At 38.7% G+C, this 27,967-nt stretch overlaps 1 protein-coding gene across 2 annotated transcripts in view; it reads right to left on the bottom strand.

Moving 5' to 3' along the window:
* LOC113947382 (protein cordon-bleu-like) overlaps positions 1-27,967 on the bottom strand; it is a 109,388-nt gene that overhangs the window by 56,708 nt on the left and 24,713 nt on the right. For both annotated transcript variants that reach the window (XM_027643886.1, XM_027643887.1), the window contains exons 2-4: positions 10,651-10,857; positions 1,877-2,087; positions 936-1,164 (exon numbers count right to left, since the gene is read on the bottom strand). In XM_027643886.1, coding sequence (XP_027499687.1) covers positions 936-1,164; positions 1,877-2,087; positions 10,651-10,857 — 647 coding nt within the window. The remainder of the gene's footprint in view (positions 1-935; positions 1,165-1,876; positions 2,088-10,650; positions 10,858-27,967) is intronic.

The raw sequence follows: 27,967 nt of genomic DNA, 5'->3' as shown, positions 1-27,967 counted from the left end.
GAATTGTCACTTATCAAAGGAGTTGGAAAGAAGAGACAGAACGTCAACATAAATAAATAACTTTATAAATAAAAAATAAGCCTGCAGCTCAGCACCTACAAGAATGAGATTATCTAAACAATAAATAAGGATATTTACTGTGCTGGAAGTGATAGCAATTGAGACAAACTGCAGGAGACAATTTTAATAAATATCACTTTCTGACCTCAAAGGAAGTAGTGCTTGTCAATATGTATTTTTAAAGCAGGTATATTTTAAAGCACATCACATAATTATGCTATTTGAATACATAATCAGGTTGATAAAACTCAAGTCTAAGAAGCTGCTACTACAATGTTGTCTATCAGAACAGAAAGTGAGGATAAATAAACAAGAGAAAAAAAAATTCAAATACAAATACCTCTTAGTTCCTCTTCACTAAACCGTCAATAATTTTGCTCTTTAGGAACCGTTGCTGAGCCTATCCAGTCTGTTTCTCATAAACCCTGGTCTGTCGCTTCTGCCTCTCAGCTTTCACAGCTGCCATGACTATGGCATGTCTCTTCTTTCTTTCTCTCCAACCCACAGCACAGGTAAATGACAGCCTCTGCCTGGCTGAGGCCCCTGTGGTACACACACCTCTACTGACAGCAGCTCCAGGATGTAGCAAAGCTCCTCCTTTTGCCCTGCCCCAGGCCAGTCTGCACCCTGCCAGTGTCCAGCCCAGCCTGGCACTGGGCCCAAGAGCAACCAAGGATGGCTGGGCATGTTGCTGACCTGGCTGTTTCTTGGGACATGGTTTACCGAACAAACTCATGCTGCTCTCTGGACTGAGATGTCACTCTGCTGTTTCAGCTGGACTCCAGAGGAATGGCAGCACAAATACTTTTAAGTTGCCCATACTATTGTTGTCACAACATATAACCCTGCAGCAACTTCTTTCAGTGTCAGCTCACCTTTTTTCCTGTCCCAGGCATACAGCTCCTTTATCCCCAGCTCCTCCAAGGACTTGGTAAGCTCCAGTTCCTCCCCAGTTATGCCATCTCTCAGAAGAACAATATGCTCTTGACTGACTTCACACTTCTCACAAATAGCCGGGATGATGTTGTGGAGAGGCACCTCTGGACTAACTCGAACCACAGCCTTCTGTGTCTTCAGGTAGTTCACTACCAGCCTCACAGATTTCTGCAGAAACAAACACAAACTCTCAGTCTCACCTCTGTGATGGCTAAACTATTTTACAATGAGAAATGCACTGGGGAATTCCATATTGTCTTGACTACTCTCAGGCAAATTTAAACTGCACTGAAAAAAAATATTATTTAAAAAAAAAATCTCAGATGTCCCTTGCCACTAAGAAGACATTAGCAAGAACAGGTCAAGAAAGAAAAGGAATCAGAGGCAGAGGTAATTTGTGAATGTTCACAAGTACCACTCTGAAAGGTATGAGAGTGTAATTAGATATTGATTCAGAATAATAAAAATTTCAGCAAACATTTGGAAAATGACTACTTCTGAATCTTCACAGTAATGTGAAATACATTTATTAACGATCAGTCTTCTCCCATATCTTTAATAAAGATGGCAAACAAAATATCACCAAAATTCCATGTACCTCCATACAACCCCATAACTTTCATTTCAGTCATCACTGCAAATTTCAATCACCCCGATCTTCAGATTTCCATCTATCCAACCACATGCAACATAACATTTTGTCTAAATGTCTAGACTAGCCTCTACCAATCTGCATGCAAAACAGTTAAGCTAGTAAAGCAGGTTATAGTCAATCATCTTTCCAATCCAGTTCCAAGATGAAAAGACTGGAAGAACTGCTTGAAATCATAGGAATGAAATGATGTTTCATGGCACCATTTTAGCCCGACAGAGTACTGACCTCAGGGACTCTTGGCAGAGGTCGCTTTGCCTTCTCTTCAGGAACCTTCTCTTTCAGAAGTACTGTCTCTACATCCAGTGCTCCTATCAAAGTGTTTGGCTTGTAACTCAGAACTTGTTGAGTTCCCGAAGACTTCAGTTCAAGACTGTGTTGGGATGGATTTAAGTGATACTGGCTACATAAATCAACCAATACATCCATCACTGCTTTACTGCAAGGAAGAAGACATTCACCATTAGCATGAGAAACAACAGTTTTAAGATGGGAGGAAAAAAGACAATACAAGCTGTGGATGTCTCACTAGTTAACCATCTTTATGAGTGATCAGTGCTAGTGCTTTGAAATGCTAAATAGATCAGATAAAATGATAGGAATTAATATGTTTGCACTTCAGTGCCTGTTTATGAGCTGGCAATTAACTATTCACTCTGAGGCAGACAACAGTGCCAATCATAGCACTAACCAACATAAGCCAAGAGCAGACAACATGTATCTTATCTCCTAAATCCATACATTAAACTCTCCAATTCAAATGCTGTTCTTTAACTGAAGACAAAATATAAGTAAATTATGCATTCATAGTCCAGTAAATTCTACATAACAGAACCCAAAATGGAGCATTTAAATCTGGAACAAACAGTGGAGAGGTTTATTTTTCCAGCTTACAATTTCGAGTTCCCCATATCCATTTGACACCAGCAGTATTTTGAAGTACAAGAGATCCTGTCCATATTTATTTTGGTGAGGATATTAACCCTGTACAAAAATATCTAGTTTTGAGTGTTTGCATTATCAGTAATCATCTTACTGTAGATGTGATTCTTAAACTGCGAGATTAAAAGAGTCCGCAACTATCCCTCTCTTATTTCATGCCTCTGCACAGAGGTACTCCATTTTGTGTCAATAACTCAATAGGAGCTTGATACTTCCTGACACACATGATATGAACTGTGCTCCCCCACACCTCTGAAATTCTCTTCTACCATGATTCTGAGGTTTGTTTTTTTTTTTACAGCCTTCTCCCCTAAAATTCCATACAAGATCAGAGAAACTAGATTTATTAAAACTGGTAATTTTTCTGAAAAGTTTTGTTTTCACAAAACAGTGTCTGTCATTAACAAAACAATGTAAGTTGAAAAAAAAACTTCCAGCTGTAGCTGAAGCCTGTCATATACAATGGGATATTCGTCTTCTAGCAGAAGTGAAAATAAATGCATACACAATATATTTGTCAAAAGAACTGTCACCTCTTCTAATATTTAAACTGGAAAAACTGTATAGAGATTCAAAATGCAAGCAAATTCAAAGAAAATAAAATCCTTCACAGGTTATTAGCTACCACCATTACATCTGTAGCTCAAGAACTGCCCTTCAAACTGCAAGCTGTTGGCATCCAGGAACTACTCTCTGGGAGGCTGCCACTCTCCTTTCTGTGGGTATGTTGTTGGCCAACAACTGATCAAGAATTTGGTGAAAAACCCCAGAGAGCTAATGGCAAAGACAATGAAAATGGAAAAAACAATTCCTTATTAACAGTCAAAAGACTCACATATATGTAGACGACAGCTCTTCCCACGCAAGAGAAGAGAAAGGACCTGCTTTACAGTTACCTAACTGAGCTACACAGTGTGAGCTGGAAAAATGGCAAGTGTGGAAAATTTGAAGTATGTGATCTCACTGAAAAGAACACAGAAGATGATGACTGAAGATCAAACAAAGAAAACAGATGTCATTAATATGTATAGGAGGCTTCAGAAAAACTAGAACACTCTGGCAACTGCTAACATAGAGACCACCTAAATACAAACATTCAGTAACTAAATCAAAACCATATGAGGTCATTTCAATGATGACTTATTCTGGTACTGTCTGCAAGTTGAAAATGTCTGTATCTCACAACCATGTTCAATTCATATGCAACAAATCACCAACAGACATTTACACCAACTAAATCCAAACTATAGGAGAATTCCACCTATACCAATATTTATATGAATATTCATTAAACTGTGCAGCAGTGAGTACTTTAAGAAAGTGTCAGTTCTCCTGATACAGATTTTAGCTTGTCTGTTTAGAGACATATTGCTTTTAAACTAAAATATGAATGTGTTTGTTTCCTCTCAGAAAAATATGAATGTGTTTTCGTTTCACAGAAAAGCAAGTAACCTTGCTGTTCTATGTGCTAGACTTTTCTATTTCAAGTAGAACACTAATATATTTTTATAGTGCATAATATTGTGATAATTCATTCAAATTTGGACAGTTATCTTACCTCTTGTAAGAAGAATATTAAAAAAATACCCTTAATCAAAATAACAGTTAATGATTCCATGCATCTACCACTGAAATTATAAAATATGTTCAGCAGCAACAGTACCACAACTACAACGAGATCAGAATCCACACCAGCCATCTGAGAAAATCAGACTCAATCATGCAAGTTGAACAAATTTGTCTGGACAATGGACAACTCAAAAATCCAGTCAAATTTGAAGTTTCATCTTACTGCTGATTACAGAGCAGGCATGTATTAAACGTAACATATAAGGAAGTCTGCAACATCCCAACCTGTGCCATGCTACTCAGAATACACAATTGTTCCATGAAAAGTATATCAGGCTTCATCCATACCATTTAAAAATACACATTAAGCAATACCTCCGACGCTTCTGAAACAACTTTAAAATGAATAGTATGCTCTTCCCAAAATGTAAATTTGGAGAAAATTTTCCACAAAACTTCTAAAGTATAAAGAAATAAAGGGAAGAGGAAAGAGAAAAGAGGAATTTCACAAGCAAAATTCAAAATTCATGTGTTTCAAGGGAAGTAAGAGAGCTGGGAGGTCCTTACCAATGAAGTTATTCTTATATCAAATTTCAATGGCTCCAAGTGGAAAGATTTTCCTTCTAAACTTTAATACAGTTCAGTTTAATTTTATATCGGATTCTTATTTCAAGTTAACTCCATGTATATGCCATACACAGACAAGAGACACTAAACACAGCAAGAGAATTGTAAACTACTAATCTAGATCAACTTTTCTTTCTAACCTTAGGTTGAATATGGCTCTTGGAAGATGTAAAGAGTCAGTCCTTCCTTTGCTTACATCTCGTTCCCCACATATCTGCACTGTCTTTTAAGTTGCTTTCGAGATCTGGTAGAGAGCATACTCTGTTTTGAAATTCAGGCAGGTCTGATCCTAAACAATTAACTCTAAAGCTGAAATTAACTTACATGTCTCCTGCCTTTCCAGCTACTCAGCTAAGAAACACCTTTTTTATTTTAGTAAGATGTTACTGAAATTTCGTACGGAGAGACCAAACACTATGTAACAGACACCAAATGTTAATCACTGATAAGCAAATACTAGAGAACAAAAATAAAACTGGAGGGTGAACCCAATTTAAGACTCCAACAAGAAGGTCCATATGGCTATTCTGAGAGTAAGGAGAGTACTTCAGCTCTGTCCTGATATTCAGTTACTAAGCTGTTTGACGACGCCAGTTCTGGACAGTAAAGAATAACTACTTTCTCAGCAATATTTATCACGCTGAAGCTGTGTCAAGTTTGAGCTTCAGACTGCTTGTGTCCTGTTGTTCTCCAGTAAAATGCAGCAAAGGCCTATAGTTTTAAGACACATAGAACAACTGAGTTGTTTTGGGTGTGGTTTGGCCTAATCTTCTTGGATCACACAGAGAAATCCATTTTAAAAATACAGCCTTATATATCTAAGAAATAAATGTGCAGGGTAAAGTTGTATTCTATCAAATGAAACCAACTTTCTTATTACCTTCTACCTTCATTCTACAAATGCCTTTCAGTATCTGAAAGGGAGCCTACAAGACAGCTGGAGACAGATTTTCACAAGAGCATGAAGTGATAAAACAAGGGTTAATGGCTTTAAACTGAAAGTGGGTTTAGGTTAAATATTAGGAAGAAATTCTTCTCTGTGAGGGTTGTGAGGCACTGGAATAGGTTGGTCAGAGAAGCTGTGGATGTCCCATCACTGGAAGTGTTGAATGCTAGGATGGATGGAGCTCTGAGCAACCTGGTCTAGTGAAAGGTGTCCCTGCCCATGGCAGGGGGGTGGAACCACATGATCTTTAAGGCCCCTTCCAACCTAAGCCATTCTATGACAAAAAACAAATCTCAAACTGGAGGAAAGAATCCTCTTTATTTAGATCAATGCCAGATACACGTTAGGAATCTACAGTGACAACTGACTGGAAAAGAAACACTATAGTGTAAAGGGGGTGACCTGAAATCTCTAATGCTTTCACTATCTGCATTTAAAAACAGAAAATAGCATTAGTCATTATTATTTTCTCATGCTCCAAAATACAGCAGGCACTCCATGTAAAGATTAAAATTTTTCCTACACAACCAGACATGTATACACTAGATAGCAAGCTGTATCCAAACAAGTTCAGGAAGCATGATAAACAGACACCCATAAATGTTTTCTATTTCTTTTCTTATTTTGCTCATGTACATTTGGTTCTTATTTTCCTTAACTGAGCAAGTCCACAGAAGGAACGTTAAGATGACACACAAGACGAGGCAGAGGACTGGGTTTGTTGAGCCTTAAGACAAGGAGGTTGAAGGGATATCTTCCTGCTGTCTGTAAGTATGAACTGGTAAGGTTACAGAGCCAGATTCTTCTTGCCAGTGAACAGCAAGAGGGTAAGTGGCAAAAGACAAGCACCAACATAGGAAATTCCATTTAGGTACATGAAAAGATTTTGTCACCATGAGGATGGTCAAGTCCTGGAAAAGGGGTACAGAGACATTCAGAAACTTCCTCCCTGGAGGTATTCAAACTTGCCTAGAAATGGTGACTTACAGTGGCCCATTTCCAACATAAATTATTCTGTAAATTATTCTAGGAAGATTGTCTCCTTTTTCTTAACCTGCATTGAACTACTGTAGTTTTGACCTGACTCTTATTTAGTATTTAGTTAAGCTAATTTTTAAACCTTCTGCCATGCGCCCTGTTTATTTTTTTCTGACAACAGCTCTTTCATGTTTTACCAACCTGGGTTGATTTCACACTTTCAGTCTTTCTTGAAACACTGGTCTGTACGCCGAGCTATAAATCTGCAATAATGAGTCTATTACTGCCAATTATGTGAGAATATTCTTTCTGTGATGACATTAGTTTTAGGCTCTGCATACTCTGCAGTGAACTCTGTCCCTGAGTACTCGCAGAATAGGACTACAGCTTCGGCTAGTTTATTATTTATTCTAGTGTCCTCCCTGTGCATCATATACATGAGAGAATTTGTGTAACATGTAAGACAACAGTAGGAGCAACAACTTTCCAGTTTACTGTTCTGCGTATTGGTTATCCATGGCATCCATGACAACTCCAAACCAAACATCATTTAGCTTCAAACATTCCCATTTTTCTGCAATGCATTTCAAATACTACTGAATTCTCAAGCTGCTGACACTTTGTATCTGTGTTAACCGAGAAGTTCTCCTCAATGTCACTCACTGTGAATTGAGACAGATGCATCATCCTTTCATTTACAGGTTACCCAATGAAAACATTACCTGTGAGAATCACAAACAGAAAAGGCTTCTGGTAACTCTTGTGAGCTTTCCCACTTATTTTCTGTCTAAATGTCTAGCCATCACCTCTCTCAGACCTGTTAACAGTTTGTGTGGATCTGCTACAGATCTATATGCATAAAACGCATGTGGCACACGCTCTGCCTATGCATTCAGCTGTCAATTAGTGCTCATACAAAAAACACAAACATAGAATAGTTGTGGGGTTATTTTATAGTCCTTTTCAGTGGGAAGTAGGCTAACAGTTTTTCATGAATACTTCTACATGTTTTACAGTAGAGTTCACAGGGATTGATTATTTCAAAAAAAAGAAAACTGTTTTTTTAATACTATTCTATTGCTGCACACACTCCCTAAGGATTCAGCTTAAAATCTGCACTACATAGTTCCAAACAAATTGTCTGTTACAAGATGGCAATAAACTCTTAAGGAGAGACTTTCAGCTTGAGTAAACTTTCATTAAAAAAATTGTTTTAAAGTTCCAGACTCCAATAAAATATCTTGAAACAGCACAAACTTTCTATATAGAGAACAAAGCTAAATTAACAACATGCTGCTTTGCTCACATATAATGAACAAATTGAAATATATAACTTTTACTTTTAACTTAGTTGATTTAGAATAACCTTAAGTGATACTAATTGCCTACAGTATTTATCTTTTCAAATATAATCAAGTGTACTTCATTGTTCTGTGAACTGCTTTCGTGAAATTACAGAATAATTTTTCATTATGAAGATGCCCAGGGCAAGGTTTTGCAAATTTTTCCGCAATAAAAAAACTATTTCCCCAGGGTGCCCAAAAGCAGATTTTGCAGAATGCAGTTTTGATGATGGCAACAAAAATACTGAAGATTTACAGCAGTATAAACAACAGTAGGTTTTCTGCAATGCCCTTTTATGATATCACCACAGTTAAAATAGTGAACGGGGAAAGAAAATTCATTACTTGTACTGGCTCTTATACTTGCCTCAAACAAAAAAAAACAAAACATTTTTTTTTAAAAATTCAGTATCTTCATCATTTAATGTCTACCTCTGACTACCACTGTCTTCACAGTTGTTCAGTTCACAATGTGAAAACAATGCAAAAGGTTGAAAAAGCCTGGGCTTTCACCCAAACCCAGATATTTAAGACAGTTCATCCACTACAAATTTCAGATACTCTTGACATTTTACTATTCCACATACCTAAAATCATTACCAGTATTAATGTACAGAAAATCACATCTTCCAGTTATTAGAAAGAACAGCAATACATATGAGGTTTGTTCACAGACTGATGGCACTGTAATACAGGGCTCATTACAGAGTATCCTTTTCCTACTTCATAACCTGTTAGGATGATTTACTCCCCCTTCCTCAATTTCTATCATCTTCCACTTCCCACAGCTGACTATCCGTGTGTCACTGACTTCTCCACTTCAAGTCTTCAAGACAGCACTGATGGAGAACAGCTACTACCTAGGTTAGGCACTGGTGATATGCAGATTAGCACGTTAACACAAGCAGGAATTTAACTGCCACCTAAATCAGAGCCCTACACCTGTCATGCAGTTACTGGAGAGAAGTGAACACCTTCACAAACAACAAAGAGAACAGTCTGGTTTCTTAGAATGCTTAATCCAGGTGATATAAATAACCCCACAGAAACATGTGAAGTTTCATTTTCAACATTTCTTTCAGGTTTTAGTCCACAGACTAAAGACTCTAATAAATGAAATACTCAGTCTCAGTGTATGTGATAGGTAGTGATAAACAACTGTGCAAGACACAGAATGTTTATTGTACAGGGACTTTCTAGTTGTTCTTCGCTCCTCTAGCTTTTATGTTCTTCAAAAAGCCACATTAAAACACCATTCTTCTAGTGCTCTTGGACTGTTTGTTCTGGGATTATGTTTTTTTGAGGGAAAAGAAAGTATTTTCTAACCATATGGCAATTATCTATGTCTCAATACAAAATGCTGCATGAGTATCAGCCTCTTGTCAGCTCTCAGGTGGCTTGAGTTTGACGGTGAAATATCACCTTTCTTTGGGATCTAATGGCTTGTGAGTTTCGTGTCCTGTTCTACTTCTCAGGCCTGTTCTCTTCTTTCTCTCATTAAATCTAAATCTCCCCATAAAAACTCAATCATTACATGTCTAATCTAAAAGCCCTGATAAGCACTGCTTTCCTTTCAAACCTTTAACATCACTCTGGCTTTGGGACTGACCCACACAAGTTGCACTAGTCTCCTGAGAGTGAATAACAACTGCTGTACACATCCTTCTCAGCCATCAAAATACACTAACAGGCAAACAGTTAAAACAGACTAATATATCAGACCAAAAAGAGTAGTTCTACAGGAATGCAACTAACTACTGAAAATCCCAAATGTAAAATAAGCACAGACCCTGCTTTATCAACAGGTACCTATATATCCTCCAAATTTGATGCTACACTTCCTACAATTTCTTATCTGCTGCTGACCACACCATTGTTTGCTACAGTTTCATCACAGTATTGATTATATTTTTAAAAGTTTTTCAAATTATTTCCTAAAGTAACATCTCCCTCTTTCAAACCAATTCACACAGAGAGGATGAAGATAAGAAAGAGTTTCCATAGTGAAGAAAATTACCTCAAAATTGCATTTCCAATACAATTTGCCCTTGGTTGTACCCAGTAAGTAGCAAGGAGAACCTCTTCCTCTTTATGGAAAAAAATACACTTCTTTATATAAAAGGCTTCCTAAATATGAGCAGATGCTTTGCTGTCTACACAACTGCAAAGTATTTGTGAAGGTGGCATCTCTGAATGTAAGGAATCATTCATCTTCCAAGCTTGCTTTTTGGCATGATTCCAGGCAGTCATACTGTCAGGACTGCTGTTTGCCAGGAGCCACCTACTTCAACTGCACCAAACCCATTCTGGATTATGAAATGTGATACAATCTAAGCCTACTGGCACTACATGAAATACATGCACATGTGCTGATTGTGGTCCATAGGGTCAGTGACACAGTAGCTGCTAAATCTTTCCTGCCCCAGAAGAGAGGGTCCTTTATATATGGCTCTCAGGACTCTGGTGCAGCAGCTGCTCAAAATGCAGAGAAGCGCATGACAGAAATCCCATAAAGTCAGAAAGACAGACACCAATATCAGCAAATATCCCACTGGGAACAAGGGGCTCCAGAAAGTGGCAGATAATCAAAGCCCTACCTTCCTTGTACTGTGTTCTTCTGCTCCGCCCCGCTGGGTAAAATGACTGTGAAGTCCACCAATCTGTTTATCATGTTCTCCTTCATGCTCACGAGGTTCTGATCAGAAATTACAGCTGTCTCTGCAGGGGACTTGCGCTCATTGTGAATTCTACTTGCTGCAGAAGGTTGATTTGGTGGAGGAGGAGCACGAGCTTTCATTCTTTTCCTTGAGAAAAAAAGGCAAGAAGAAAATTAACAATTTCTTGCAAGAAAAGTATAAACACATTACTAAGAGATACATGTTCTTTCAGCCATAATCTCAGATTGTTTTAAAAAATTCCTCTAATGCGAGTCATTTTCTTTATCATGAAATTTTTCAATGGAGTTGCACTTTTATTTTTACCTCTTCTCTAAAAATACACTAATTTTTAAATAATGCACTCACTCCTACTGTTTGTTTTCCATGCTCCAGGGGATGAATCAGTTTCATAATTGGGATATGATATAATACTTTTTCTGTCGAGTATGAAGCCTGCTCCAATGAGGTGAGAAACAGAAATGCTGGGTCCAGTCCAGACCTGACTCAAGAAAGAGTTGTATTTACATACATGAATGTTTCTTCCAAGTCAGAATGCCAGGAGTGGAGGCAGGGTGAGGTTTCATTCAGCTATATTTGGGTTCCACAGTATTACTCTACTTGAAATATTGTCTCCTCCTCTGCTCTGAGTTAGTAGTATTAAATCTGGCTCATCATACTTCACAGGGAAGCACCATGAAAAGGTCAACTGTGAATGATATCACTTCTTACCATACAACACTAGGCTATAGCTCTTTGAAACCACCCTGAAAGGAACACATTCTTCAGTAGCAGGCGATGCACAATGTGTGATATACAAAAAAGCTGCATCAGCTTGCACCAAACAAGCAGTGTACTTTACAGAGATAGAAACCCACCACAAATTCAAAGTTCACTTCATTGGCAAGGTGCCAGACAGATAAGCAACATATGTGTGCTGTTAAATTTCTGAATAGCTGGCCTCATACCAAGCACACGTCTGAGAGGATTAACTCTGATGATTAATACCCCAGTGACCTCTTCTGACTAGATTTATGCCTAGTTTAAGTCTGATTTTAGTGTAACAGATGGAAAAAGCAGTAAAATATTTACTCAGAAATTATTACCCAGGCTTACTGCCTGCATTTTTTAAATTTTTCTGGTTTAGGATGCAGGAAAAGAAAAGATTATGATTCTGCACATCATTTTCACCCCGCAAACAACATAAACCGAGGTGCAGAAAAGAAGAGTACAGAAAAAGCACTCTAACCCTACAAAGCCTGAAAAGCTTAGTGGTTGAATCAGCCAAAGACAAAACTGTGTTTAGGGGAAAAAAACCCCAAAAAACTGAACTGAAATACCAAACCCAACTCTTCTTTAAGAAGAGATAACCTGTATTCTCACAGATAAAAAGACTAAACATACAGCTTGGATTATCAGTGTAAGCTCCTGGCAGAGAAAAATAGAAAGAGTTGTATCACATTAAAAAAAAAGGGGAAAAAAAAAGATTAGTTCAGAAACAATCCAAACCCCTTATACTTTTAAGTCAGTATTGCATTTGACCAACAATTTCTATTACGTGTCTCAATTACAAAAATTTGTTACATTGCCTTGAAAATACACATTTCAGTTAGACCTCTGCAGGATACTGTAAAATTAGCAGTGATGAAGATATTGCCTTTCCTTTCCTGTGTGCATAGCAAATAGCATTCTCTACAAATATGCAGGGCGAGGTACTGCTTTATTTATCAGCATACAGCAATTCCTCTTCCATGGGAAGTTTTCCCTAAACATTCACTTTTTATCCTGTATACACCCAATGAGTCATGAAGCCATCAGTCACTAACTTGCAGCTTCTACGCTCCTCCCCGTGGAGGTGATGGCAGGAAGTTCAAGGCTTTACTGTTTGTCAAACTACCTTGACTTTCTATATCTCTATGAAACAAACTCTTACTTGCCTGTTGGAGAAAAAAAAAAAAATTGCATTCATCTTCTGCTCACATACCTTTACCTTTAGCTACAGTTGTTATTTGTAAGCAGAAGGTGAGAGACATGGGAGTTTTGCATACATCCAGATCATGCCAACACAGCCTTACAATCATGCAGTGCAAAGTTTAAGGACTTCACATCAATTTACAAATGATGTAATTCTTGCCCTTCGTAACACCAACAGCATCAATATAAGTAGCTACATAGATTTACATCAACCTGTTTCTTAAAAACAAGCTTTTATTTTGTTTTTTAAAGCTTGTCCTCTAATGTGGGAGACAATTGCAACAGTGTTCCTGACAAAGTACCAAAGTGGGTGGGAAGAAAAGAAGGCAAGTGTTCTGAGGCTGGCAGAACTAGCTGTAAATATGAGTTACCTGGACTTGTTAATTCCAGATCTCACAGTGAACAAAGATAAGAAAATAAAGCAATGGTAATAAAATAATCATGAAACTGAAAACATCTGAAATGGAAGAGACATGAAGAGACTTCAGGGGAGAAGTGAAAAAAGAATGAGTTTTGAAGTTGATTAAGGAGCAGCAAGTAAGTCAGGAGTAAGTTACACAAGATATCTGTTCCCTAGCGATAAAGCTGCATCTAGTTTTCTGCAAGAATAGACAAACAAGGTCAGACACCTTAATACTAATTTATAGCTCTGAAATGAAAGTGTGACTTTTTAAATTATTTTTATTTTTAATTTTTTTTTTCTTTTTAAGTACTCTACAGCCAAGTCTGCAGTTACTGACCTTGTATAAAACTACTTGGGGCTGGAGTGGGGGCAGTGTATGTCAGCAAATCAGACATCATACCATCAAAAGCATTAGCTATGCATTGACCAGTGATGTTCACTTTAACTCTATATAACATGTAATAATGCCTGTTCTTTTTGGTATTACACAGATAGGGCCTTGTAGATACTACAATCCTCCTTTTCTTTTATGCAGAAAAGAGAGGACAAGTCTGTTTCCTTCAGAGACATCAGAGAAAGGAAAAGGGAAAACATTCCCACTGCAGTCTCACAAACCTAGCAACGGTTCAGGTGACCTCATACGAACTTTTCCACAATAACGACTACATATTCTCTTGAAACACTGCAAGTGCTTTAAATGCCTGGTTTTCAACATTTTCCAAATGACAGATCTCAAATTATTTCAGTGGAAGCAAATCCCTCTAAAGTTCACATTTGTAGAGTGATATGTGGCACAGGTTTGCATTTCCTAGCCAGCTTTCTGAAACATCTCAGTAGTAGAAAGAAACTCCATGAACTGCAGACGGACATCCACGGATCTAGATCTACTTTGAAGCTGGCACAAGCAGCTGCTTTCTGACAGGCTCCAGCAACTGCAGTCAGAAGGTGCCTAGATGCTTGTTAATACTATTGAAAGTGAGCCAAAAAAAGAATTCATCCTTCTCTGTCAGAGCTACAATGGTTATAAAGGACAATAGCAAAGCACTCCATAATAAAAGCCTTTTTGTTACCCCACTAAAATAATGCACAGAGAAAGTGAGTGATTTAAAAGCCTCTTTTAAGCATGGGTACTTTCCACATAATAAACACAACATACTATAAAAAAGTTGCATACCAGTCTTCAGTGTGAGATAAACTAAATTTAATTCAGCAGCCATGTTTTCTCCACAAACTTCTTTCACTGTGCTCACTACTGAGATACCTATTAAGACCACCTACCTGCTTTTAATTTGCGGTAGAAGTTAGAAGTGGAAACATTTCAAACCTATGAGTAGGTTTAATTCATGGTTACATGAATGCTTCCATACGGTCCTAGAGACAAGAGACAGATTAAAAAGAAGCAGCTGATTCTAATACATAAATGTACAGTGACTTTTACTGAGGCTTGAACTAATCCTTCTCACTTTACTGTAAGTTGAAAAAATGCTTACAGTCATGAAATAATTAGGCAGAACACATAAATAACCTACCAGCACTGTTCTCAGTAAAGGCATCAGGCTTCTCAAAATAGAAAAGGAAAAACAAGGAAACTGACCAACAAGACCAGTGTTTCTGTAGTACAGCACATGGAAGAAAGGCAACAGAAATAAAGAAAAGTTTCTTGTAAACTTCTAGACAAGGTAACAGAAGCCCTTTGGACCCACAATTTATTAATATATAACTACCAAGCAACAGGATGCAACCTGGACTTTACAATCCTATGCTAAAATACCCAAGAGTGGTCCTGGGACTTCCACCGCCATGGCAAGGCTTTGCAGAGATTGCCTTTCTTCAGATAAGGTCTAAAACACACACAAAAATATAAAAGAGGGAAAGTGAAACAGTGAAATCCTACACATTTCCACCATGCTCCATACATAATCCTCTCTGCGCTGTAGGGCTATGGCAACTTAACAGGGCAAACTTCACCCCATGGATGTCAGTGGGACTTCGGCAAGAGCTCCACACTTTACCGGTTTGTAGAATCTGGTTCTTTCTATGCCAAGCCTCTCTCTAACCATTCATTTTAAATAAGCAAAAAAAACAACAACAAAAGCACACACAAAAGTGCAAAACAAAAAACCTGAAGAAAAAACAAACAAACAAAAGCCCACCACAAAGAAACAAAAAACCAAATAAATAAAAAACCAAACCAAACCAAAAAAAAAACCCCTAAAAAAACCCCACCAAAAAACCAAACCAAACCAAAAAAAACAACAACCAAAAAAACCAGCCAAACAAACAAAAAAAAACCAGGGAAAAACCCACTAAAACTAAAACAAAAATCCCAACCAACCCGCAACATAGCAGAATTATGGAAATATTCATTTTTGATATAATGAACAACTAGCACAGTCTGGTCAAGTCAATTTGCAATCTAGTCAATTCACAAGGCTGGAACAGTTGTAGAGGGTTTTTCTATGACAGTCATGTACACCCCACCTCATAATTAGGAGGAATAAACCAAAATGCAAGTGCTCAGTGGTAAGTGAATACAGACACAGTATCCCTTGAATGAAAAACAGGAAACATGGGAATAAACATTCTTGACTTTTGGGTGACTACACTCCTACAGTCTTTTGAGGGGAAATCTATGCACATTGCTGTGTGAGAAAAAAAAAAAAAGCAGATGAGTACGTTCACTCACTCCCTTTCCCCTCCTGCCCTGGCACCTTGCACAGCAAAGCCAGAAACTTAGCTCAGAGGGACACACATCATACTCCAAACCATCAAGACAAAGCATGGTGGAAGTCATTCCTGCTTACTGATCTAGCCTGAGAAGCAGGTCTCTGTCAGAGAACATTTCATTCTTTGTTGCTCATGGCAAAGCAAAGAAGACCCAGATCATAGTCTGGGAAAGAGACAACCACTATATCAGAATTAATAGTACGCCAAGTTCTTTCCTTGTAACTAAAATCTTTCTTTTCCATCTTCTAGACGCAACACAAGTGTAAAGATCAGCACCAACATTAAGGTACCTTAAGAATTTTGAAAATAGAAACTGGAAGTCAAACAAATCACAGAGAGACAGAGAATAGACATCAGGGGAGCACGATAATGTCCATAACTACTAAAGAGGCAGGAATTCATCCAGACAGCCATACATCATAAAATAGAACTCCATTCCACTTCACCATCTGTAACATTTAAATTAATCAATTTAAAAAAATAAATAAATCAAGCGTATTTTGTCTATCACAGGCTAAATATACCAATTCATTAAAATTATGTACAACACAGGTAACTTACACCTTTAAATGTCTTATACCTAGTACATAAATTACAGGTCTAAAATGCATTACTCTTGTGGTAACTTCCAGTATTATTTTACAACATTTTTGTAACATTTACAATATTGCACCAATGTTACACTTTCTAAAGAGTTGAAATCTTCATTAAAATGTAATGAACTAAAATGTAATGAACTAGATTACTTCCATGTGGATATGGCTCAGGGAACAATTAGAGTTCCCTACATTACTTTATTTTTTAAAAAATAAGTTGTTTTGATTTTAACAATCTTTACTCTGAATTCACTGGCTATGGTATGTAATTATTTTATGGTTTTCTTTTTTAAACATCTATTTGAATTGCTTATTACTTTCAAAAAATCATTCCATTTTTAAGGCAGATTCATATTGACATATATGATGAAAATTATTCCTTGCAGGCAAGATAAAGTCACCCAAAATAGACGAGAAAAAATAATTTGTTTTTGGCAAAGAAGTGAAAGTTATTTAATTATATTTTTGATCTTCTATTTTATTCAACTGATGAGAAACCCTACAGAGCTTTACATATTTTAAAGATCCAGTTTCTATGCCAGAAGAAAAAAAAAACAAAACAAAAGGCCAGAAGCAAACAGAATGAGTGCATTTGTATAAGAGGAAGCAGGGATGGAAGTTGTATTGGGTTTGTGTGGCCAAATTTTGATAGTGTGGGGGGCTACAAGGGTGGTTTCTGTTAGAAGCAGCCAGAAGCATCCCCATGTCTGGTGAAGCCAATGCCAGCTGGCAGGCTGAGCCAACCAGTCACTGGCCAAGGCTGAGCCAACCAGGAATGATAGTAATGCCTATGGACTAACACATTTAAGAAGACAAAAACATTATTGGGCAGATGAAAACATCAGCCAGGGATGAGCGGAGTGAGAACATGTGAACAACTCTGCAGACACCAAGGTCAGTGGAGAAGGAAGGGGAGGAGGTGCTCCAAGTGCCAGAGCTGATGTTCCCCTGCAGCCCATGGTGCAGACCATGGGGGAGCAGCTGTGCCCCGGCACCCCATGGAGGTCTACAGGGGTGCAGAGATCCACCTGCAGCCCGTGGAGAAGACCCACACCAGAGTAGGTGAGTGCTTGAAGGAGGCTGTGACCTTGTGGGAGGCCCGTGGTGGAGCAGCGTCCTGGCAGGGTCCTGCTAACCCATGGGGAGAGGAGCCTACACTGGAACAGGTTTTCCTGGTAGGACCTGAGGCCCTGTGGGGGATCCACACTGGAGCAGCCTGTGCCTGAAGAACTGCACCTTGTGGAAAAGTGACCCATGTGGCAGCAGAGAACTGTTGGCTGTGGGATGGACTTACACTGGAGAAGTTCATGGAGAACTGTCTCCCATGGGAGGGACCCCAAGGGAAGCAAGGGAAGGACTCCTCTCCCTGAGCAGCAGCAGAAACAACAACCAACTGTAACCCTCATTCCCCGTCTCTCTGTGCCACTGGGGGTGAGGAGGTAGAATCTGGAAGGAGGGAGGGGTGGTGTCTTTAAGATTTATTTTGCTTTTCTTTCTCCTGCTCTGATTCTGTTAGTAATAAATTTAATTAATATCCCCACTTTGAGGTGAGATGGTACACTGTCTAATGAAGTAGTTCCTACTGTTGTCTAATTTCAAACCTTTCACAAACTTAACCAGTCAATCATTAACAAGTGTTGGGCTGCAGTTTCCCAATCTCAAATGTACAAGTGAGTAAACTGCTATAAATCTGCTGCGAGGGACATCTTGCCATATATGACTGATTTCAAAAGAGGCTGAAATTTGTCCTAACACATGGCAGAGACCTGGCCACTCCCTTGCTTGCAAAACATCACGTAGCTGCCAAACAAGAGAAAATGGCCTTCTGTCCAGCTGAGACTTAGACTCCTGCACTGACATTACATAGCTGAACTACTGAGAGCCCATGACTGGAAGGCTAAATAATTTGTTAGCCTATAGCTGGTATCCTCAAGTAATTTTTCTATCTACTTCACCCACACTTTCAATTAAGAATCGTAGTGTGTTATTTTCCAATCAAAGCCTAATCCTCCTTTCAGTCACTAATGAGTTCTCTCGAGATCCATTACAGAGCACTTGACATATCAGTTTCACGATATAGTCATTTTTATGGCCAGAAGAAGCCATAAGCAGTCTAACCTGACTTTCTGTAGTGCACAGGCCATGATACTTTAGAAAGCCCTCTCTTGGAGTGAAAGCGGGGATGGAACTGAATGTGGGGTGGGCTTTAACTGATCAAGGAGTAACACTGCAGCCTACAAATGCTTTTACGCTTACTAATCACAGTCATGCTAGAGAGCCTAATAGATCTACCTGTATCAGTTCCCAAAACAAAACATGATACTAGCCCTAGAGAAAATCTTTTAAAAACCAGCCAAATCCCAGGATTTGGGCACATGCCTGCTGCAATTAATGAAAACACTGCCAGAATAAGCACTGCGAGGTCTGTATCACTAATAGCTGTATCACAGGACTTTTGAGATACCACCCACACATTCAGTGTGTGGCAAAGACCTCACTACGAGCTGGTGCCATCCTGTACAACTCCATCAGGTTGCACATCAGTAAAGAGGAATGAAATGGGAGAGAAGCTAATGTTATGTAATTATTTGACTCATCTGCTGAAACACATGCTAAAGAAAAACAGAAGTCTTTGGTGGTTAAAGACAAGAAAGCAAAGGTAAGTTACTGTTTCACAGAATCATAGAATTTTCTGAGTTGGAAGAGAGCCACAAGGATCACTGAATCCAGCTCTTAAGTGAATGGCCCATACAGGGATCGAGCCTGCGACCTTGGTGTCATTAGCACCCCGCTCTGAGATAATCTATTTTGGCAAGTTAAACTCCTGCAATCTAAACTGCAGTACTACTGCATCTCTCAGTCAGAGATACACCAATAGTTTTAACTCTTTAGCTTGGGAGATGTGATCAAAACAAAACAACACTAACAATTCATGCTTGAGGTTGTGCAAAAAGCCTCACCTTCAAAAAAATTTGGTCTGGAAAAGCAAAGTAGTAAAACAGCACACTAGGTAGGGATGGTAAAGCCTCACTCTTTTCACAATGACATCTGCCACATCTGAGAAGACTCAGATGCATCAAAACACAGACAAAGGCAGGAAACATTTCAGCTTTAGGACTCAAGTGTATTTAGCCATCAGCACCTGAGCTAAAATTACCCACCAGTTTTACATTGATTAAAATAAAAAAATTGCTAAGCAATGGCTGTTAAACTGACTTCCTGGGTAACCAGTAATGCAGTAATACAAAGTGACCAGCCATCCAATCCTATCCCCACCAATATTTTTCATTTCTTCTTCTGTTACCCACATACTTACAATGTTCTTTTCTGAATTTATCAAGTATTGAGCTATTAGTCCATTCCATTCCAAGCAACAATTATAATAATAATAAAAGTAAAGCAAACACTAATGAAAACATTACACTGCTCATGCTCATCTGAAATGTTATCCAGTTCCTTCACCTGTGCTAAATTAGGCTGCTTTGTGTGGTATGCTTAAATAGGAAAAGAGAACTATACTATTTTTATGTTATTCGTACTTGAACATAATGGCACTAGTTAGTAAAAAAAAAAAACAACAAACAGCAAAAACCCCACCACCAAACCTGTCCATGGTAACATCCCAAATGTACTTAGAGAGACACCCACAACATTGATGCTTACACTGTCAAACGCCCAAGCCCTGTTGCCAGGACACTCTCTTCTGTTCTTCATGCTTTCAAATCTTCACTAAGCTCTTTTAAGGATGCTTAGTTTAGCAGATAGAAGGCTACAACCGTGCAGACAGCCACTTGGACACTGAATTATCTGCAAATGGCAAATACTGTAACTGAACTGCAAAACCCACAAGGTTAAACTATCTGGCAAGACAACTAGTGAGATTTCTCAGCATTATTCGTGAATTTATAGCCAGGTTCACGTTGGCTAACTGGACTCTCACTAACCATGCTCACCTGTGGAAAACACTATCATGAAACAAAGGCAAGAATGTTTCTAAGCGGGCTGGAAGTACTGCTGGCATTGTGTCCTCTGCATATTGTGGGCAAACACACCCCCTTCAGATGCACTCACATCAGCTGCGTTTTTGTAAGGATGGCACAACTCCACGATGAAATTTCTAAGTCTGGAAAGGTAACCTATTAGTTGGAATAGACTTTACTAACATCCAATAACTACATTACTCTTCATCATGTTTATTAACAGTGAATCATGACAGCAATGAGAAGATGAGTTATATAGGGGTCAACGACTAAAGGTATGATTACTGAAGGTTGAGTCTGGCTCAGAAATACTCGCACTGTACACAGTATGTCCCCTGGACTTATAGGTGCTGTACAGATTTCAGTATGTCCTTTCTTAATCTCTTATCAACAATCGTTGCCAATAAGGCTATTTAAATAAACAAATATAAAAGTTTATTGCTTAAACACTGATTTATAAACTCTCCTGTAGTGACTTGCACTGTCAACAAAGATGTAAATTCAAGGTGCGTTTGCACTGTATTACTGAGCAAAGGTATCACAGATTTTGCTCTCTTTGTGCCCACAGGCTTTTTAACCTCACTACCACCTACTGAGAATCATTCTATAGAGGCCTGAAGACTGTAGCTTAGGGCTCCTTGCAGTTAAGTGCTTGCTTTATTCTCTGTTTACAAGGGATATAGGAGATGGGATAATTTTGAAAGAATCAGAGAAAAACAACATATATAGTTATGAAATTCTGATGTGATTTACTGTGCTAATTCCAGTTTTATAATATGTTTACAAGCTAGTGGGCAACTCAGTGGAAAATCACTGACATTACTACAGAATAATATTCCTAACAATACCTGTTTCAACTAGAAACAGTGTTAAAAGTGTCCATCTAAGGTACAGATGGGGAAGAATTTTTTAGCATGATTACCTGCTTAAATACATAAGCCTAAGGTGAACATTAACACCTGTAACTGAGCTGACAGATCATCACTTCTCATTTAACGACAACACTCTAGGAATACACTGCTGAAGTTCATTTCACCTATTCACCCTTATAAAAAGAGATCCAACAAAAACAGGCAGACAACGGTCATTGAGGGAGAATTTGCAGAATTATACCTATGTTATTCCACCTACCTCTATTCATCTGTCTACAAATGGTGGCAAGATCACAAAACCTTCACAGCTTAATGAACCAAGGAAGAGGATACAGACAGAAAGTTAAAGGCTGTAGGCCAGAGTAGAGGCATCTTGGCCCAGTTCCAAAGCACTCCTTAGATCCCAAAAGGGCTTCCCAAAACATTAAAAATACATATTTCTAGGCAGAAATTAAATAATAGTAACTACCTCTATGTCTTTACAGGCTGCAGGCCAGAAGGTATCTGTGCTTCTTCTGAAACCTAGAGTTAATCTTTTCAGCTACAAGGTCCCAGCAAGAGAGACACAAAGCATGACAGGCAGGATTACTGAAGCCATTTATCTCCCAGCAGCACTGAGCTCTCCTAAAACTGGGAATACCTCTGTGCTCCCTCTCAAGTTTACTTGCCCTTGGATAAGCACTTATAACTTGCATGGCTGACCTTACATCAGATTTCCTGGGGTGGGGAGGAGAAGGCTTCACCCAAGTCCAGTGCCCCCTGTTCCCTATATAGTCAAAAGTCCAGGCCTGCAAACATACTTTAGGATAAACAAGGAGGCACAATTTACTTACTTTGGATTGCCCGATCTAGAAGACCAAAGGCATGAATATACTAGTTTTTTAATCTACAATTATTCTGTAAATTCTAACTGCAGAAAACTACATGTCACAGAAGAAGCTGGTACCAGAACTACAGGGCTGACAAGTTTCTCTTTAGAGCTGGAAAAAAATCCCCCTAAAGATCTAAGGATGTATTTTTGTGAGATATAGTTTACATTCACTTGCAAAGAAATAGAATCAGAGATGCCAGGACATTCCTTACACTCTTAATCATTTTCTTAATTAGCATGTATAATTTAGTTTTAATTTATACTCCATCAGACAGTAAGAAATCACATACAGCAGTATATTAAAAAAGACTAATGAAGCAAATATGCAGTGTTAATGAGATAAAGAAATATCCAACCTCAACAAAACAGTTTTAACTGCTGTCAGACCCTGTATTTATGGGATGTCATATGTTCTTTTATCAGGAAATCCCACAGTTTCAGCTGACTTTCTGTGTATTTTCCTGGCACTGATTTGCTTACTAAAATTTCTTATGAGAACCACATATATTTTGCTTTCACTTTTATAATATTCTCTTCTTTCTAAATGACAGGAATCAAGTACTTTTTAGTCTAAATTGAAATTCAAGTATTTTGATTTATTAAATCATAAACTTAACTAAAGTAATAAACTCTGTTTCAACTCTACAGCGGACGTTAAAGACCTACATTACTATAAAAAACAGAAGTCTGACAAGAAAGAATACTGCAAATGTTAACACAGATAAATACAGTTATAACACCAAATAGCTGATTAGTAGGACTCTGAAGTGTGATCTTGATTTATTAACAAAGAACAAAAACATTTTAATGATTTTCAAATGCCAGCAAAACCTATTTATTGAGTTAGTTTCCATTTAAAATTCTGTTTAATGTGTCCTGTAGGCATATGTGGTACTTAATGGATTTTAAAACTCTCAAAACAAAAGGATATGATATCAACTGAGGACTATATAGCCTCATGTAGTGCAAACTTTAGCACATTATGAAGAAAATCTTGATAAATCAGGTATGTCAACACACCCAGACAGTATCATATGAGAGAGGAAGCAGCCAAATACCCTCCCTCTTTATCATACACTTTCAAATCAGGGATGATTATTTTGGGAATTTTACTGATGTGTGGCACTGGCTCAGGACACAGGAGACAGACAAGAGTTGGGACCATTAGGGACTTCACAGAGTAAGACCAAAACCTTGTATCATCCTGTCAGCAGACTGGAAGCAATGGGAATAGTGTTACGGCTTATCATTGAGAACACCTCACCAAGAGACTGAAGATAAACTGCTTGGGAGCTTTAAATGCTACTCAGAGATAACTCAATTGCAAACATGTTTCAGGCTGCTCTGTATGTACTGATGGGGCATCACAGCAGTGATAGCAAGATTTTCTAGACATGTCTGAGCCGGCTGCATACACAGCAGAGCCTACAAGACCCACACAAGAAGAAATAGTGTATATTAGACTACTACCTTGTAACGTGAACTGCCATAGTTATGCTAGAAATGGCAAGAGGCACACATACTTCAAATGTAAGGACCAAAACACATGATAATTTAGAGCTGATATTTTAACCAAGAGAAAAAACTTCCATCTCCTTGTCAAAAACAAAGAAAAAGCAGTATAATTGACATCTGATTTCCTTCAGGTTCCTTGTCTTGCCTGAATTGCTTTTTATATCACAAAAGGTGAAAAGTCTCACAAGTTTCTTTCAGTTCTGGAGCACTTTAAGGCTGTCTTCAATTCTGGACCTTATCCTGCAGCTGTCATCTCACTGGGGTGGTTACAAGGCCCGTCCTCTCTACCAGCCACCAATCTTCCAGAGACTCATGAAAAGCTATTACATTAGGCTTTTCTTTCTCTCTGTCAATTAAAGTGAAATCAAACCAACTGTTGAAAAAGACAAATAAACAAACATTTTCCAAGAAAATACAGGCAAAGAACATAATGAAATAAACTTCACCTTTTATGAAAATCATGTTAAAATCTGGCATTGCATGGCCACACAAGTTGTTGTCAGACTCTGCTAAAGCAAGGGTGTCTGCCCTCATCTGAAAGTTACCACCTGGGAACACTAAATGAAAATAAAAGAGTTTGGAAATTATTAACTACAGTTTCCTCCTCACAACTGATAAAAAACTAAAAGATATCCTGGACTCAGTGAAGTCAATGGGACTTTTGCCACTGACCTTGCAGAAAGCCGAGTTTTCAGCCTGGTAGAACCTCAGCAGAGCTCAGTTTTATCTCTGTGTTGACAGCCCCACTTGCTGCCTCCCCAAGTTTAAACACAACTTTCGAGGACCAGGAAAATGTCGAGCATCAGCAGCATGGCACCTGAAGAAGCTTTGGGATACAGGGAACGACTGCATGTTACTGGCCTGGGCACCCAACCTTTTAGATCTGCAAAGACACAGCTCTCTTATATACACTTACTATATCTCATTGAAAACCATTAGTATCAAATATAAGTAATGTATTGAAAAAAAAAAAGAGGGAAAAAAAAATCAATTAAAAAAGCAAGAAAGGCTATCTTCATGTATTACCACCCTGACTTTGTATCATTTCCGACTCTAAAATGAGTCGGAGAGGTCAAGGAAATCTGAGGACACAAGGTAAAGTCAGACCTGACACACCACAGCCTCTTTGGTCACCTCCTCTGAAATAGGAAGGCCAGTGGCATAGTGATAATTGGTGAAATTACCAACATACAGGCAGCACTCCCTGAGCCAGAGCCTAGCAGTTGCTCACTTGACACATGCTGGCACTGTGCTTCCCAAAGAGAGATGAGAACACTCAACTGCTAGCAGATCTAGCATCCTCTGTAATGTTTATTTGACTTTACTGGACAGGAAAATCCTGGATGCAGTTTACAGAGTCAGGTTCCTCCAATCACTTCTGTTCTCCTGAGCCCAGCATAAACTGTGCCCAAGCAAAGCAGCAAGGCAGGAGAAACGCAGAGTGACATCTACCAAAATAAAAGTGAAAGGGACTTGTCTCCCTTGTGTTCTGTCTAATTCTAGCCCTGAAGAAACAACAGTGAGGCCATCCAAGTTAATCCAGTGAGCTCACCTAGTTCCTCCTCTTCAGGATAATAAACGCTGCTGATTAGCATGGGCTACTCACAAAAGTGTGAGAAGGAAGGGTACATGCTCCTTCCAGGAAAACAAAAGCATTTCCACAGCCACAGCTGCTACACATCATAATTGACAAAAGCACAGGCTTGCTTCACACTTTCACAGGACATACAGCATGCAAAGGCTGCTCTCCCCTTACCCAAATGATATATCATGCATATGTATCTGATATATGTTAGTGTTTCTGCTTCTGAGTCAGGAGTAATATAGGAGAAGTAGGATTAAATACTATATAAATCATATTCATTATTTAGATTCAGCTACTTCTGTACAGCATTGCTTTACCTCCTATCAACTTTCTCTATAATACCATGAATAAAGAAATTATTAGAGACATCTACTGACACAGGCACAGGCAGATCACACTCCTTGTTGCTCTGTAGAAGGACATCACCAAATTTTTACTGCAAAGGAAGGACACTGACAACGTAGACTGCAGTTGCCTCAGACCTCCTAGCAGAATGAGTTCAATCTCACAACATTTGGGACCAGGATCAGTCAGTGAAAGATGAATGTGTTTAGGAAACTGCTTGACCGAACTTTTTTTAATTCCACCCTGGGTAGGCTATTATATGGCAAAAACATTACCATGCAATAATGGAAGATGTGAGAGATCCGTAACCAACTGTGTGTTATCATTGCCATGTTCAGAGCCAGGGAAACAGATGCTGGAGTAATTTGTGCACCCTGGAGTCATTTGTTGGCTATATTGTCAATATCACACCCTCACAAGAGGATGCACTGCATTTGACAGAGCAGTTGGTCTGCCAGGTCCAGAAGCACAGTAACAGAGTACTTTTGCCTGGCCTGCGAGCGTAAAAAAACATATTCCCTGATATCAAACATCATGTATTCTTTGTGCTTTGTATGAGTCAGCAAACAAAAGCCCAGAAGCAGAAGCCTCCTGACAGATGCCTGACATAAACAGCAACACAAAAATTCCACTCTGTGTGAATCAAACACATACATGGACTCATTCACACACATATAGGTATTAGCAAAAATACTATTTGCAGGCAGTCTCATTTCCCTATCAATATCCAAAGACCTACTAATGCATCAACCTTATTCCAATATTCTGACCATGCTGCTGTTAAAAGCAAGCTATGCTTTACCACAGATGTCTTTGACTACAGGATTAGGTCCAGAGAGATGGGGTAGGAAGAGTGAGAATTTCATTTCACCACTGGTTTTCTCAAAGCAAATAATGACTTGAAAGTTTAATCTTTCACTGAATACCTGGCATGTTGATAGTCTTGGCAAATGACAACTAAATTAAACATATATGAACGATGTCACATAACAAGTCTAACCGCTTATTTTTAAACTTGGAAGAGTCTGAACAATTGAAAATATGTGGGTTGGGCTTACAAATTCCACACACCCTTTTTGTGCACTCGATCTGCATAGCTGGTAGTAGTAGATGGCACTGAAGAGAAAGAAGAACCTATACTCATGATAGTAATGAGAAAATAGCATGTGGCATAATATTGTTTTTCACTTCTGCTGCAGAGAAGGATAGGACAGGCTTAGAGTGGAAAAAACCCTCAACGTATAATATGAATATTGAAGAATCAGTGCTAGCATGAAAAAAACCCACTTCATAAAAATAAAATAGCTTAACCTTAACCTCACTGAGCAGTCTCTCTCTTGAATCAGCAAACTTATACCCACAAGGAACTGGTGTCAAGTAGACAAGCAGTGTGCTTCTGCATTTTAATTATGCATATACATACAAAAGGGAATTTATGTCAGTCCCTAAACATCTTCACTGTTGAAAGAAGAAAAACGTGATGTTAACAGAAATCTTATTCTGACTTCATTTGGTATTATTTAACAGGTAACTTTTACAGTTAATTAGTTCTATGGCTTTGTAGTCCCTTCTTCAGCTAGTCTGAAGAAAAGCCACGGACATACACAGCCTACACAGCTACATATTTCCAAGTATTTTCCTAGATATTCTCTTGATATAAGCTGGGGAGGGGGGTGAGGGAAAGAGTATTTATAGGATAGGTATACAGGTCTGCACATCTAACAAGAAAAGTGAATCTTCCTCCCAGTGCTCGCCTGAGAACAGCCAGCAGGGTTCATGTTGGTGCCACAGAGGGGCTCAGTCATGCCCTGCAATGGAGCCAGCTGGAAACAACTCTGTCAGTCCCCATAAGGGCTGCCCCACCACCTTGCCAGTGAAGCACAATACAATTGAAAATCAGCAACACTGGCAAAAATGAAGACACAGAAATAAAGCATAACTTCCCATTTGGCTTCTCCACCCAGGAACATTGCTTGGAAATCTGCAGCTGAAGCACAAGGAGAAGCTGCCAGACAGTAAGGTCCCATTTATTTCTCTGCTGCAGCAGAACCCTCCACATCCCAGACAGATCCCTCCACCTCTTCCGATGACCCAGTTTCTCCTTCTCTGGCAACTTGCATACTACAGCAAAGTGCTCAGACATTGTGGAAGCGTAGAGGTTTCTTGAAAAGTGATCTACCAACAAGCCAATCTGCAGCACCTGAACTGTCTGAAACCCAAAGGTGGTTCAAGCATCAGCTTATGTGCAAGAAGCCTTGTATGAGACAATACAAACTCTGGCTATAGAAGAACACCAACCAACAGGGGCAGTGGAATACAATATCAGTAGATCCACTAAACCCCATGTTCATGTTGGGCCCCAAAAAGCTATGCAGTAAAACCAATACAAAAC

This window comes from Corapipo altera, unplaced genomic scaffold, assembly GCF_003945725.1.
Source record: "Corapipo altera isolate COAL_440 unplaced genomic scaffold, ASM394572v1 24b, whole genome shotgun sequence".
Lineage (NCBI taxonomy): Eukaryota > Metazoa > Chordata > Aves > Passeriformes > Pipridae > Corapipo > Corapipo altera.
The sequence above is the reverse complement of the archived record's forward strand: the minus strand, read 5'-3'. Positions and strand labels throughout refer to the sequence as shown.